Genomic DNA, 14,916 nt, shown 5'->3' on the forward strand with positions numbered 1-14,916 from the left:
GGACCTGCTAACCGACGAAGTATCTTTCCTATAGCTCGATCACTGTCTGACGTATAAATACTGGCTTTCTCGCCGGGTTTCTTTTCGAGATTGAGCCATGCCATTTCCTCAGTTCAATTTTCGGCCTTTCCACCATCATAACCCCATGGACTTTTGATTTCGAGGCCCCTTTCTTGTTCATTGATTGCTTTGACCACATTCCGCAAATATGTCGGCACGAAAGATCATTGAGACATCCAATCATGTCGGTGTCGTTGGTGAGGAACATTATAGCAACCGCGGTGCCAAGAAAGAACGGCAAGTCATGAATGTGCCATCTTATGCCGACCTCCCGGCTGTTCCCAATATGCCGCATGGCTGCACCTGGGGCTTGTGGGACCAAGACGGCCAACGAGATGAATTGGGAACTCTTAATCTCTTGACTCCCCCCACTGTCCTCACGGCCCGGAATGAGATCCAACATGGCGTCAGTGTCGCAATCAACTGGTCACTTGACAATTGCGAGACTCCCCACTCAAATCGAAGGAGACCTAGTCATAGGATCATGCCATTGCCTGACTGGATCGGACATGATGACGAGGTGGAGATGAATACTCAGAGTGGGAGTCAATGGGACGGTTTTCGTGAGGATGATCCAGAACTGGGAAGAGGCATGTTTCTGATCAAGTTCTAGGGCACTGGGCGCATCAGCCGTCGAGGATGTATTACAACGGCGTCCCACACGCTGATATCACCAACCCCAGTGCCCCAGTTCGGAATGGAATCGACCGTAGGAAACACCGTGTAATAGTTCTTGGAGCAAGCTGACAGACCAAATCAGAATGGACGAAAAGAGGTGGCATAGTTGGACGAGGTATTCTCCTGGATTATTACTCCTGGGCGCAGAGAGAAGGTATCCATTATTCACCAATCGAGCGTCACGCCATTTCCGAGAAAGATCTCGAGGCTGTTGCGAGATGGCAGGGAACCCAATTTCACCCGAGCGACATCTTACTGATACGGTCTGGATTTGTGAAGTGGTACAAGGAGGCTAGTCCCGAAGATCGCAGGCGCGGGACAGTAGACGGTTCGGCTTGGGCTGGAATTGAAGGAACGAAAGAGTCCGTCGAATGGTTGTGGAATCGTCACTTTGCTGCGGTGGGAGGAGATGCCAATGTCTTTGAGGCGTGGCCAGCCAAGGATGAAAGATGGCGTAAGTGATTTCGAAACCACTGATACCCTCGTGACTGACCATCTCAAAATCACAGGCCTTCACGATAATCTGATTGCCCTCTTTGGAATGCCAGTGGGGGAAATGTTTGATTTGGACGAGCTGGCTGCTGTGTGTCAAAAGCTCAAAAAGTGGAGCTTCTTTTTCACCAGTGCGCCTTTGAACTTCCCGGGGGGTGTGGCCAGCCCCCCTAATGCCATATGTATCTTGTAGATCGCACCGTGGCATGATACCCGTTAGTCGCTCATTCAGAATTCATATTCAAGGTCTGCCCAGGCTCCGTCATCAAGAATTGTCTGCCAGTCTGCAGGGTAGCTCACTGGCATTGCCATATTTGATGCTTCGGGGAAGAGATATCTTCCAGCAGGATGATGAGACACGGCATAGATCTGAGACAGGCTTGGATCCTGGTATTGAGACTTGGCGTGGACCAAGGGCGGCGGGTCTATAATTTGACCCTGGGAAGGAGCCTGACCTTCGTTGACCGGAATTTTGGTTTGGATCGGTGAAGAATTGACGGGCTCGTTGGGGAGAAGTTCATCTCCATTCCGAATCCTGCGGACAATTTTGGCAAAGAGGCGGAAGATCCACCCACTGACCGGCCAAGTACTCTGAAGTTCACGCAAAGCGATCATGGCTAACCGGACCTTGACAACGCCAAGTTGCTCCAAGATGGACTGCCCAGAGCAGATATCAACAGCTTGCATTCCCATGGCGGCAAACAGAGCTGGAACGATATGGATTGGACAATGCAGGATATGAGAGCGCGATAAAAGCTCTTCCACTATCCGAACCATTCGATTGGCGGCGTCCATTGCGAGTGTGTGGGCCGTCTTCACCGAAGGAGGTGACAGGTTTTGTGGTGCGATAGATCGGTGAGTTACTATCTCAAACCAGCTAGCCCGGAAAATATTAGTAAATGAAAAACCGAAAGGGAAGTTTCGGGGGGGAACTAACCTGTGGGCGATGTGTAACATACTGGTCCAGAGGCACGTACTGGTATTCTCAATGCAGAGCTCTGGAGGAAGTCGAGCTTTCCACTGCTCGAGGGCCTCCGAACAAGATTGAAACATGTCAGAATTGCAGGACGTTGTCGAATTGAAGGCAGTGAAGGATCTCTGGACGATGCCTTCCGCAATAGTGGATAGCTCGACCAAGGCGATGACATAGAGGCCATCGACGATCTCTGGCCTGCCGAAAATATCAGGCCTCGAGACGGGCGGCTCCTCAAAATCTGCTCTCTCGAGTGGCTCGACGTCACAGTCGGCCTGCCGGATGTGAACTGGTCTTCCCAAGGCTGTGGCAGCATGTTTGTCTTCGGCAAAAAGCGACCACCATATCTTTTTCCACAAGCACCGGTCCTTTTGCTTCATGTCCGAATGTCGAGTGGAACGATGCATTCCAAGTGTCAAGGCTAGACTGATGGCGATACCCAGCCAATGCCATGTATCCTTCTGATCTGTGGGTCCGCTCCACCAGAAGCTGATCAGAAAGACGGATTGGACAACCGTAACCTTATTCGGCTCGTGATCGTTGTCGTACAGAGCTTTCGCTCGCTGAAAGAATGTCTTCCGAGCATGATACCGGGATTCAAACCCCGCGTCATGTAGGACGGACAGCTCACAGTGCCCCGAGGCCATGAACAAGACGGATTGAAGGAGAAGATACGAAGGGGGATTCGCGGGATTAGCATGTTGGGCAGCAAACTCTGCACGATCGAGAATGGGATAATGGGGATGGACAAAATCGAAGTAGGTGCGAAAGAGCTGGTAGCAAGTGCGGACATCAGGGACAGTAAAGGCGCCTTGCTGTTGAAGAAAGGACGCGAGAGCACTGTCGTCTTCTTCGATGGGATTGGTCGCGCGGTTCATTGGATTGAAACGAACCAGATAATGTCTTTTACGGGTCGATCGAGCTGAGTCAGGATCGGTCTGTCGTAACAAATGGGTCAGATTGAAAGTCTCGCCCATGTACATCACATGAACGACGCCCTCCTTGACGTCGGGAAGTACGCCTGCATTGGTGGCTTTATCGAGCACTTGGGCGTACAGTGTTTCTTGTGATTCTTGCACAAATTCGGGCTTGTCGTGTTCACAAGAAGAATGGGGTGCCCCCGTTGAGACACCAGCGTGAGCGTCTTTTGGTCGCGCCCCCGAATCTCTCAGAGGGTCATAGACATTGCCGTGCAGCGGTGTTCCACTTCTTCCGGACGAAATTTCCGGAATATTGGAGAGGTCATTGTGTAATGCCGAAGGAGATGAGGAAGCTTTTCTTTTCTTGCCTCTCTTGCTCTCAATCAGCATACAGTGGCGGTTTCCTGCCTCGCAATTGGAACAAGGCGTTCCCTTCGCTGCAGCATTGCATTTGACACGCCGGGAATGACACCAAGTACAAGCAACAGCGGAACGCTGTCGAGGCCGCCCTCTTTGGGTCGAAGAGGCCTGATGTGGTTGATCCGGTGGCGGAGGCATTTTCGGATAATGAGAAAATGTCAGATGTGGGAATGTCGAAGTCATAGGCTATGGGCCCCAGAAATTGGCCAGACCGGGGATGACTTTTGGAATGATGGGCGTACGCGCGTGCGGATTGTTGGGGTAATGGAATGGAGTCACCAGCATAATCTGTTCTCGACGAACAAGCGCCACTCGTGTGCTAGAAGGGATGCAGACGGCGATTTGGTGCGTGTACATGTAAAGAGATGGGGAGCGAAGTCGGTGAAAATGGCGGATATGTGCGATTCATATGGCCAGGTCATGGCCAGGCTGATGCTTGGTCGCCCTGCAACAATGAATCCTCCCTCCTTGCCCAGGTTCATTTTCATCAAAAATGCGACATTGTTTGACCAACGAGCCATTGTCTTGAAAAGTAGAAGCCGGCATAGGTTAGTGGCGAAGGGGTCATCACAGAACACCTGCCACATATTTTTTGAGAGCGACTCACAGTCCCCCGCTCCATGGGTATACAGGGTCCATTTGACTTCTGAATCTGGTAACCTACGTCGACCCTAGTAAAAACTCCCATGTGCTTGACGAAGACAATAAGGGCATTAGGGACCATACGCCGTACATCCGCCACGCACCATCTGCCGCTAGAAGCGGGTCGGCATGGTCCTTTCGAGGAAAGTGGGAAAAAAGATCTGCCGTGTTGAGATGCAAGCCGTGGTGTGAGTTGGGGAAATGGAGAAACAGAATCGTCACCGAAATCTCTCCGCCATCTCCCGCAGGCGTCTGAATCCGGGACGGGACGGGATAGGGAGAATTTCTTCACGTCTCGCTTGCCCACCGTACTTGCTCGAGTGGTGTTGATGGCTGTATTCTGGCACGACCCGCTCGGGGAAGCATGTCGGTAGAAAGAGACAGCCGAACACTGGGGAGGTCGAGTTTCATCAGCGGCCTCCCTATAACCGAGTCAGTAGCGACAGAATAGCCTAAGTACTGGGGTACCAAGGAACCCAAGGAGCATCAGAATGACCGGTTTTATATCACCGCGTCCAAACCCCACAATCTCTCCAGATTGCCGATTACCTTTGTGTCCTTTCTTCCATCCTCTCCTGGTGTTTGGTTAGTTATGACAAGAACATATACTCTCTACAATCTACGGATCATTCTGGTCTTGACCTTGGGGAGTCTCACCTTCGGGTATGGCTTCTCGGTCATTTCCAACACCATTGGGCAACCAGGTTTCATATCTTACTTCAATCTCGAAGCCAACTCTGACTATACCAATGCCATTACCGGTACCATAAATGGTCTCTATTGTGCAGGGGCATTGTTCGGCGCACTCCACGTGGGCTGGATGTGCGAAGCTCGTGGCCGAAAGGAGACCATGTATTTGGCTTCGGCTGTCAATATTATTGGCGGAGCTCTGGAAACCGGATCGGTCAATATGGCCATGTTTCTTGTCTCGAGATTCATTTCTGGTTGGGGAATTGGCATGATGGTGGTGTTGATCCCCATTTATCAAGCGGAGATCTGTACGTTTCTCGCTCATCGGTTGAACCTCCGTATCATGAATGGTTCGTCTGACAAGCAATGAAGCACCTCCCAATGCTCGAGGTTTCCTGGTCGGTCAGCACGGAACTTGGATTGTGCTGGGATATGCAGTTGCTGGCTGGGTTGGAGCGGGGACCTATTATTCGTCGAATTTATCCTTCCAGTGGCGATTCCCAATTGCCCTGTCTATCGTCCCGCCTCTCGCACTGGCCCTGTGCGCGCCTTGGATCCCCGAATCGCCCCGTTGGTGTAAGTCGACGGCGTTCTAAGCCAGTGTGGCGATCGAAATACTGATTCCCGAAGTACTCACCAGAGACCGTCGTGAAGAGGCCTGGGCCATCGTCAAGCGCCTCCATGGAGGTGCCACTGAGGATGAGAAGGGCCTCCAGTTTGCTCGTGAGGAGTTCTATCAGATGACTGAACAAGTTCGAGTCGACGCAGCGGCATGGAATGAAGGGGGGTGGAAAGGCATGTTCACCAAGAAGTCGTACCAGAAACGTTTCTGGATGGGCTTCTTCATCCAATACGCCGCTCAATCCACCGGAGCCCAGGTGATATATGGTAAGTTGCAACGTGACAGTTCGGTCGTGAGGAGATGCTCACGAGATTGTCAGTATACATTATTGCCCTGTACCAGAACCTGGGTCTCACCGGCGGAGTTCCGTTAATTTTGGGAGCGGCGTATGTCACGGTCGCGACCATTTCCAATTTTATCGGGGCTCTCTTGCTTGACAAAGTAGGACGAAAGCCACTCTTGAGTCAGTCAGCCATTCTTTGTGTCCCCCATCTCAGCCGAACACTGAATACGTGCTGTAGTTGCCGGATTGACTGGATGCATGCTCTCGGTATGCCTGGAAACCGCCATGATTGCCCAGTATGCCGGCACCACGAACACCGCCGGACTTTCAATGGGGGTCTTCTTTTCATTCTGCTTCATTAGCTTTTACGGAGGTGGTATCGACGTGGTCGGATATGTTTACTGCTGTAAGTGTGTTCCGCTCCCGATGACCCATGTCAATGCAGGGAGAAAACCCCGAGCAGACAGCCTTACCGGCGTGGTTGCTAGGTGGGCGCTCTCTGGTCCAGATGGTGCTTTTTGTTCTGACGCTGTAACCTTAGCTGATCTTACTTGCAGCGGAAATCTTCCCCACACATATCCGATCCCAGGGCGTCGCCTGGTCTCTGGCGGGGACATTCCTTTCAACTTTGGTGTACGTCGAGGCCGCACCCACGGCCCTCGCCCACATTCAATGGCGATACTATGTTGTGTTCATCTGTTTGACTTTCGTCAACGTCCTCATATTTTATTTCTGGTGTCCCGAGGTAAGTGTCCGAAGCCCTCGAAGACCAAGTCGTATGATCAACCATCTTTCCGCAGACCAAGGGTCTCTCGTTGGAAGAGATCAATGCCTTGTTTGGCGAAGAAGTTGTGGTCCATTTTGCCGATGCGACCGAGGAGCAACGACATGAACTGACTGCCAAGGTGCTGGCCGAGGAAGAACAGAAGGAATATGCTTCGAGACGTGGCGAAAATGAGCGCACGACAGTGGTTTTGAAAGCCTGAAAACACCTTCGGTCACTAGGATCTCCGAAGAGCAACAAACAGCCAGAGCAATAGCCAGAGCCAATCGCTTTCTCCAGAATAATGTCCGAGGATCGTCGTCCGCAGAGCTCATTCTTCGCTGGAGCACCCTTTGTCGATCATTAGCTGTTGGAGGACATTCTTTTCGATCTGTCCCCCTGTCATCGACAGCATCACGCGAAGGTCCGAAATGGGAGGTATGGGTCATGGATTCTAGCAAGGCCGTGGCTGGGCCCGTGTGAAGGAGGGGGAGAGGATTGGGCGAAGGCGTGCAGTGCCTTGTGGCTGCATTAGGCGTCGGATATTAATATCCTCGCTAAGGGCCAGGGTCCGAGGATTAGCGTCCAATCACGGGGGTTAGCGCTGTTTGATTTCGTGCCATTCGGCCAAAATCCGCAGTACCTTAATCATGATCCCGGGGGGCTAAGCTGCTAAAGCTGCCTAAAAGTAGCTAAACTGAGACATTCGCCTGCAGGTCAATTTCAATCTAAACGACCAGGAAAACCTTGCACAATGCCCTTGTGCGTTCGTGTTACCAACCACCGCCTTCTGGAGTACCAGGTCATGCCAGGTATGATGAGTATCAAAACTTGTCAACCGGCACAGGACGCTTATCGCCAGCCTCAGCCTTTTTCCCATAATTGTCCTCCGCTTCCTCCCACGGTCTCTCTGCTCTCTGCTCTTGTCGGTGCTCGGTCGTTTCTTTCAACCTTCCCAATTCCCCAGATTTCAAGAGAGAGGGGAAAGACCCAAAGATATTAGATTGCCCACACGCTACGCCACTGCTACTGGAAAGTTTGAACCCATTTGAACCCAAATGAGCCTTTGTTCAGGGAAAGCTTGTCGCCACCCGCTAATCCAGATACTCGATCACTTACTTTATCGCCCATCACTTCTTCCCTCGTTGTAAATTAGTTGAGCTGGGATCACTCACCATCGTTACTGTGTACCTCCCGCAACAGCACAACCAAAAAATGTCGACATTATCAACGGCTACGGTCACAGAAATAGGGGCCATGCCATCATCCGCCTCAAACCACCCAACTCTTTTGACTCTGCCTCCAGAAGTAAGGAATCTCATCTACAAATTCGCCTTTCAACAGCCAACCCCTCTGAGACTCCGTTCTCCCTCACAAAGGCGGCTTCGTCCATCCCGACCTGCCAAAGACGACACGCGAGGGCTCCTGGATACCTGCCAGCTGATCCGCTCCGAGGCCGTCACACTCTACTACAGTCTCAATCCCCTGGTCTTCCGTTCTACAGAAGACGTTCTGGCGTTCATGTCTGACCCAAACATCCATCCGTTGATCAAGCCTTCCTTGACGCACATTGCCGTTGATTTCGGCGACTCCACTGATGCCGATTCCATTCTCAAAGATCACATCAGCCTGGTGGACAGCTGTGTGGGCAGCCTGCCAAGGCTCAGAGCTCTTGAAACCCGCTTCTATGCCCGGACCTTGGACGCCTGCTCATCATCCCATTTCCGAACTCTTGCCTTGGCTTTCGATGGACTCGATGCCGACATGAATGCACCTCCTTCACCTCGCTCACCTCGCTCTCCCCGTGGCTCTCCTCGAGGCTCTATCTCCAGCGACACCTGTTCACCTTCCCCGCCATCTAGCCCCTACTCCCCTACTCTCTGGTCAGACGCCGAATGTGACGCGGAGCCTGAACCGGACACGTCTGCCATCCAGGCTGAGGTGCTCGAACAGTACTGCTTCACACCATCCGCAGCCCTGGCGTTTGCGACCTCTAAGCTCAAGTTCTCTGTTGCGGCCTCCTCCCAGGACTACCCAGGCGTCAAGCATGACAAGTTGATCTGCTATAATCTTCGCATCGGTGTCGATGGGGTCGTCAACGCTCTCGGCCCGGCCCAAGAAGCCGTCAAGCAACGTGTTAGCCGCGTAGGCATACTCCCAAGACGCCTAAGCGAGATGTACGAGACCGCTGCTGACGGCAGCTTTCACCAAAGGGTGAGAGCAACCATTGCCAGTTGCGCGAGAATCGATGTTGGTGTATCGTGATGGCCGTGACATATCCCTATCACCTGATTGTCATTGTTGAAGTCTCAGCGGAGCACTTCAAACCCAGGATTGTCTTTCCGTCTCGCTGGCGCCTCTGCATTTTAAAGTTCGAAGTTAGTCTTGGCATCTGCAGCATTCAGTCCAGCCACCGCCTTTTGGGATCAAGCATGGATTGCTTTATTCCCTCCGGGGGAATAAGACGAAAGGAAACATGACCAGAAGTTTGATGAGGGCATGAAAGTTATGAGATGGACCAAGCATGGCGTCACGAATGCTCTCCCTCCTTTTTCGCCGTTCATGAGCGGGGGGGTTCTTTTTGGATCTTTCAACCTAAGATACCCTGTTTACCACTCCGTATCATGCATGTAATATTGATATTGATATGAGGTGATGAAAATGAGATATGATTATGAGGCTCCTTTCCATCTGAATGTTTGCTTGTGACCTATGAACATTTCGATATTCACGCGTTAGCTTTTCACGGCGCACCAGACTCTCAACTTCTCAGTCGCCTCTGTTCTCACCGGCACCGGCTGCACCAGCGAAGCAACTCAATATAACCGGGACAGAGACAGCATAATGAAACTCGGAGATGCGCCGTTTCATTTCGCCTCCACGGGGACACAATCCCAGATCTGACGCGACTGCCACAACTGAATGACATCTCACGCCTCTCATCGTGTGCGAAACCACACGGAAGCACATTTACTGTCCAGCCTTCGGCTGCAGGGGATTGAAGACAACTTTAGCAAACGCTCGAGAAGAACAAGCCATGCGACCACCACATTTATCGCACCATTGCCGAGGACTGCGCCTCGCACCGTCGACAAAAGTACAAGGGACAGAGCAAACGAAGATACCCAAGATGGTCAAAATCCAACTGCGGAGGAGGGGCGGTGTTTCAGTGGGCACAAGACTACGTGTCCAGCGGGTTGCTTAACAACTTTCTGGTGGAACACTGTGAGAAGTTCCGCTAATGTCATGGAGATGACATAAAGGTCACCGTTTGAAGTCCAGGACGTTACGTAATCTCGTCCATGCCGCTTCCACTTCGTCGGGAATGTCTACATGAGCAATGAAGTTCTTCCCTTTCGGGCCATATCCGTGCTCATCATCCCTGAGTCGTGGAATCTCACCCATGAGGAGATCAAAGAAGCGCCGGTGATCCCATATATCTGTCGGATGAATGCTTGCGGCAACCACAAAATGGACTTCTGGCTCGCTACGTTGTGGACTTGACGAGTCAAGAGAAATCATCGGCACAAAAGTTGGACAAGCGAAGAAATTCGGAGGGGGACACACCTCGGCGTATGTATGTCTGAATGATGCTAGGGTGCGGAGACACATGGTGGGATCTTGAACGATGATCAAGGATTCGGGCATGGGGATGGAATTTTGTTCGAGAACCCGACGCGTTTCGATGGCATTGGCTCCGCAGTTTGTCGATTTGTCCTCGACGATGAGTCTCATGGTGCCGGAGCGAATATGTTCAACGAGGATCGGGTAGAATTCCTTGAGGATGAAACGGAGGACGATGGCTTCAGGTAGTCCCTCGATATCCCTAGCCAGATACCCATATTTCCTGCTTTGTCGGACCGCCTCGTACAACAATCGAGTCGAGTGTCCAATTCCACCACAGATCACCAAAGTCTTTGCCAGATCCGGCCGCGCCTCCAAGACTGAAAATACATTCTCGGCAATAGGAATGATTGCATTTCCACATAGAACTAGAACATCGACAGGAAAGCAGGTAAGGAGAGAAGCTATTTGCGGGCAAGAGATGAAGCGAGAGATGGTGTTGATATCCGAGACGGCGGATTCCGAGAGGGTAGTCATGATTGGAGAGATTTGTCTTTGGTCGTGTAGCCTTGTGTGAAAAGAGGAGGAGCACCCTTAGGTCCTGATAGAGCAGAGGGCTAGTCCAATGAGAAAGGCTAATTTGGCATTGGTCTTGGTGAAATCATTGCGAGATGGTCGCCAGTCGATCCGTGATCAGAGATCCTTTTGAAGTTACAGAGGGCAGCACGTGATGTCACATGCCAAGCCGCTACTTGGGTGATCGACAGCCCTCCTGCCGCGCATTTCCTTTTGCCGTCGCCGCCACATTTTTCAAGCACCAAAATTCTGGCATCAAGTCTCTTGTGTAGGACATTCGACTTGTTCACGGTGTTCATCTCAACCTTCTTCGTATCAGTCTAATATATCATCCTCTCGAAGACCCTCCCAATCAGATGATTCAAGGTAGGGCTCTCTTATCAGACCGAGGGGCCTCCTAGGAGCATACCCTGGCCCCTGGGAACAGGCCCGACCCCTCGCATATCACTCGTTGAATCCTCACTTGACATTGCTAGCATGTTCAGCAGCGAGAGGTAACACAATGCAACGCTAAAAGCTTGGTCCCGTTTCTTGGGTTACCACGGAACTCCTTGCTATCATGGCCGCCACCTTCTCGCTTGGGAAGCTCTTTATTATCTCTCTCTGTGTGTACTGTACATCAATAATGCGGAGGGAGGCAAACGATAACAAGGTACCAATACTAGTATTTATCCTCGGCTTCCACTATTGTTCAATCGTGAGTGGTGTGCCTGGTGATAACCTTGCTCCACACAAGCAACTCCAAGCTCCTTCCCAGAGCCTGCTGGCCACCATTCGCAAACGTCCTGACGTCTGTTTAGCCATCTTACCACCTAACCGTTCATCTTGGAATAGTACCGGTGATCTCAGTACCTACTAAATGCAGCATGGCCACAGTCCACCGGATAGCTACGGTAGATAGAGGTCTCAAAGTGGGGAGCTTATATTGTGCATGGCATGCAGACAGGGCCACGGGGAATAAATTATTAACGTCAGAGCCGCCCGCACTCAAGATCAACCTCCGTTCAACCTCGAAAAAGTCATTATGAGGACATATATGCGACAAGCTGTGGCGGCCGTTTTGGCTGTCTTGCCGATTGCAAGCGCAATCACTCCTAGGTTCATGCTTCTCCTTGCGATAAATACGCCCGGAGACATCACTAACCGCACGTATAGGCAGATGATTGCTGCCCCAAGAAGGAGTGCACTGTCACCCAATCCGTCAGGCGTGAGTGGAATGTGTAACCTTGTAACGCGGGAGCTAACACACTTTGTCCAACAGGAAATTGGTGTCTTCAGTTCAACAACCTACTCCTGGGAAGATCATGAATCCGCGACAACATGGAATATCATGAACCTGACCACAGGAGAAATCTCGTTGCTCTACCAAGGGTCTGATATTTCCGAAATTGTTTGGGTTGGTCCAAGTGACACCAGCATCCTGTATATCAACGGAACCAACGAGGAAGACGATGGCGGCATTAGCATATATGGGGGCGATATCACTGCGATCGACGAAGCGTAAGCTTTCCCTCTTCTCTCCCCTTGGGGGGATCGAACCCTGAATCCGACTGATTTCCGTAGCTATTTTATCGCGTCCCTACCTGCCCCATACTCTGGGCTGAAAGCTGTTGTCACCCCTTCTGGAGACATCAACTTTCTCTTAAACTGCCTTGCATGGCCCAATGGCACGGCATACAACGAGGCTTTGGTTGAAGAGCCGGTAAGCACAGCAAGAATCTACGACAGCATCTACGTGCGCCACTGGGATACCTGGCTGTCTGAGAGAAAATACGCCGTTTTTGCGGGAACCCTGACCGGGGGAGATGAATACTCTTTCTCTGGAGATTTGACCAACCTCGTCACGGGAATCGGCAACGTTACTCGTGCCGAAAGTCCTGTTCAACCGTTTGGGGACTCTGGTGACTACGACATTACACCCGATGGCAGCACCGTTGCCTTTCTGACCAAGAACGTGGATTTGCCCTTGGCAAACTCTACATCCTCCCAGATTTATCTGGTTCCTCATGATGGGTCTCGCAAGGCGGTTCCTATCAATGGATTTTCAGGCGCTTCAACTCCGCCCAATGCTCAAGGCGCCTCAGCTCACCCCACCTTTTCTCCGGATGGCTCCAAGATCGCATATTTCCAAATGGACCAAATCTCCTACGAATCTGACAAGAACAAGATTTACGTCGCAGATGTCGACTATGAAAACTTCAACATCACTGTTCTCGCAGAGGCCTGGGACAGCACCCCTGATCAAGTGGCATGGGCCAATGATGGCAGATCACTCTTCGTGGCAGCACCAGATCTCGGCAATGAGCGCATCTTCGAGATTCCTCTGACGGCCGGAGCCAACTTTGAGCCTACTAACATTACAAACCAAGGCGTCGTTGCCGGTTACTCTCTCCTTCCAAACGGCGATATTCTGGTGTCAGATTCCAAAATTTGGTCTTCCCGCGACTTCTATATCATCTCCCAAGAGGGAGAAGTTGTCAACGATCTTTTCCATGCCAATCAGGTCGATCCTGAGCTGGCAGGTCTGGGGCCGAGAGATGTCTCGGAATTCTACACGTTGGGCAGCTTCACCTCAGTTCAGAGTTGGATCGTATATCCGGAGGGATTTGACCCTGGCAAGAAATATCCTCTAGCATTTATCGTTCACGGTGGTCCTCAAGGTGGACACTACAACTCGTGGAGCACGAGATGGAATTTCAAAGTGTGGGCAGATCAAGGCTATGTCGTCATTGCACCCAACCCCACCGGATCTACGGGGTGGGGTATGGCTTTCCAAGATGCCATTCAAAACAACTGGGGAAGCTATCCTTATGAGGATCTTGTTGCCTGTTGGGAGTATGTCAACAGCACCCTGGATTACGTCGATACCGAGAACGGAATAGAGGCCGGAGCATCGTATGGTGGCTTCATGACCAATTGGATCCAAGGCCACGATCTGGGAAGGAGATTCAAGGCCCTTGTTACACATGACGGCGTCACGAACATGGTTGGTCAATATGCGACCGAAGAGTTGTGGTTTACTCAGCGCGATGTAGGTTCCTCATCCCTTCGAGAAGTTAGGCTGACCATGATGCAGATGAACGGTACTCTCTGGGCCAACAGAGACCACTATGAACAGTGGAATCCAATCAACTTTATCGACAACTGGGCAACCCCTCATTTCGTGGTCCACAATGATTTGGATTTCAGATTGCCCGTTTCCGAGGGTCTTATGCTTTTCAATATCCTGCAAGAGAAGGGTGTCCCTAGTAAATTCCTGAATTTCCCCGATGAGAATCATTGGTGAGTGATGTTTGAACCTAGCTGGAGAAAAGTCTTTTTCTGACCATACAGGGTTCTCAACCAGGAGAATAGTCTAGTCTGGCACAGAGAAATTTTCGACTGGATTAACCACTATTCGGGAATCAGTGGATAAGAAGGGAGATATTAGCCCAGATAAATAAGAAAAACCATTATTATGGAGTATACTATGAGACTCCTAACCTCGAAAGCTCATCTGACTGAAAGAACAACACCGTCGAGGGCTGCTGCACACGCCACATGTTTCGTATACGAGAATCGGCATTACACACGCATGTGACACGTGCCCGCAACAAAATCCCAACAGACCGAAGTTTGTCATCCGTCCCACTCGTCGCCGCAATTGGCAGTGATGCAACATGGGTCAGGGCTGAGCATCAGTGAGGGCCAAATGACTGACAGGGTACCTATGCAGCGCGCCCCGCAGGCACTGCCCACGCAATTCCGCGGCCGTTGATCGATTTGTACAGGCTTTCTGTTGACTTTCCCTATGTGCGACCGTATTTTTCGCCCACCAAAAATGCCCCAGACCAGGCTGAGGGTCATTTTTTGGGCTTCCGGAGATGGAACAACACTGGTGGCCTCTCCAGTACATCAGGTTCTGAGTCCGGTGTAGCAGCGACCTCAATGCTATGTCTCGAGATCATTCTAGATTAGGCAATAAATGTACCACGCTTTTTGGCCCTGGTCTTGACCAGGAAATTTCATGCCGCAGAGGAGGTTTAGCACAGGGAGGATGTCGTCGTCAAAGCAACAATACAAGAAAAGTTCGCTACAAAATGGCTGGTATACGAAAATATCAGATGCAAACACAAGGAGCGCACCTTAGCGGAAGGGAAAGGGACATTTGACACGGCACTGGACTGTGGCTTGAATATAGATTTCGAGTGGGCCAATCAACCGCTTTCTACGTTCAAGTGGCCGAGACATCTG

General features: G+C 51.2%; 6 protein-coding genes across 6 annotated transcripts; 4 read left to right on the plus strand and 2 right to left on the minus strand.

Moving 5' to 3' along the window:
- Nucleotides 1-208: 208 nt before the first annotated feature.
- Z518_09339 (uncharacterized protein) lies at nt 209-1,423 on the plus strand (the record flags this gene model as incomplete). The annotated part of the gene is made up of 4 exons (XM_013413295.1): nt 209-623; nt 674-769; nt 821-1,192; nt 1,248-1,423. 4 exons carry the CDS (start codon nt 209-211, stop codon nt 1,421-1,423), a joined length of 1,059 nt encoding a protein of 352 aa, XP_013268749.1.
- A 35-nt stretch (nt 1,424-1,458) lies between these two features.
- On the minus strand, nt 1,459-3,681 carry Z518_09340 (uncharacterized protein; the record flags this gene model as incomplete). The annotated part of the gene is made up of 2 exons (XM_013413296.1): nt 1,459-2,107; nt 2,168-3,681. The coding sequence occupies 2 exons, from the start codon at nt 3,679-3,681 to the stop codon at nt 1,459-1,461; spliced, it is 2,163 nt and encodes a 720-aa protein (XP_013268750.1).
- Nucleotides 3,682-4,777: 1,096 nt separating this feature from the next.
- Nucleotides 4,778-6,766, plus strand: Z518_09341 (uncharacterized protein; the record flags this gene model as incomplete). Its single annotated transcript, XM_013413297.1, has 7 exons — nt 4,778-5,183; nt 5,248-5,451; nt 5,506-5,763; nt 5,817-5,960; nt 6,019-6,186; nt 6,338-6,525; nt 6,581-6,766. The coding sequence occupies 7 exons, from the start codon at nt 4,778-4,780 to the stop codon at nt 6,764-6,766; spliced, it is 1,554 nt and encodes a 517-aa protein (XP_013268751.1).
- Nucleotides 6,767-7,758: 992 nt separating this feature from the next.
- Nucleotides 7,759-8,808, plus strand: Z518_09342 (uncharacterized protein; the record flags this gene model as incomplete). Its single annotated transcript, XM_013413298.1, has 1 exon — nt 7,759-8,808. The coding sequence occupies one exon, from the start codon at nt 7,759-7,761 to the stop codon at nt 8,806-8,808; it is 1,050 nt and encodes a 349-aa protein (XP_013268752.1).
- A 999-nt stretch (nt 8,809-9,807) lies between these two features.
- On the minus strand, nt 9,808-10,644 carry Z518_09343 (uncharacterized protein; the record flags this gene model as incomplete). Its single annotated transcript, XM_013413299.1, has 1 exon — nt 9,808-10,644. One exon carries the CDS (start codon nt 10,642-10,644, stop codon nt 9,808-9,810), a length of 837 nt encoding a protein of 278 aa, XP_013268753.1.
- A 1,063-nt stretch (nt 10,645-11,707) lies between these two features.
- Z518_09344 (uncharacterized protein) lies at nt 11,708-14,098 on the plus strand (the record flags this gene model as incomplete). Its single annotated transcript, XM_013413300.1, has 6 exons — nt 11,708-11,781; nt 11,839-11,890; nt 11,945-12,183; nt 12,247-13,714; nt 13,760-13,965; nt 14,017-14,098. 6 exons carry the CDS (start codon nt 11,708-11,710, stop codon nt 14,096-14,098), a joined length of 2,121 nt encoding a protein of 706 aa, XP_013268754.1.
- Between the last annotated feature and the right edge of the window lie 818 nt (nt 14,099-14,916).

The sequence above is a fragment of the Rhinocladiella mackenziei genome (assembly GCF_000835555.1).
Source record: "Rhinocladiella mackenziei CBS 650.93 unplaced genomic scaffold supercont1.7, whole genome shotgun sequence".
In the NCBI taxonomy this organism is placed as follows: domain Eukaryota; kingdom Fungi; phylum Ascomycota; class Eurotiomycetes; order Chaetothyriales; family Herpotrichiellaceae; genus Rhinocladiella; species Rhinocladiella mackenziei.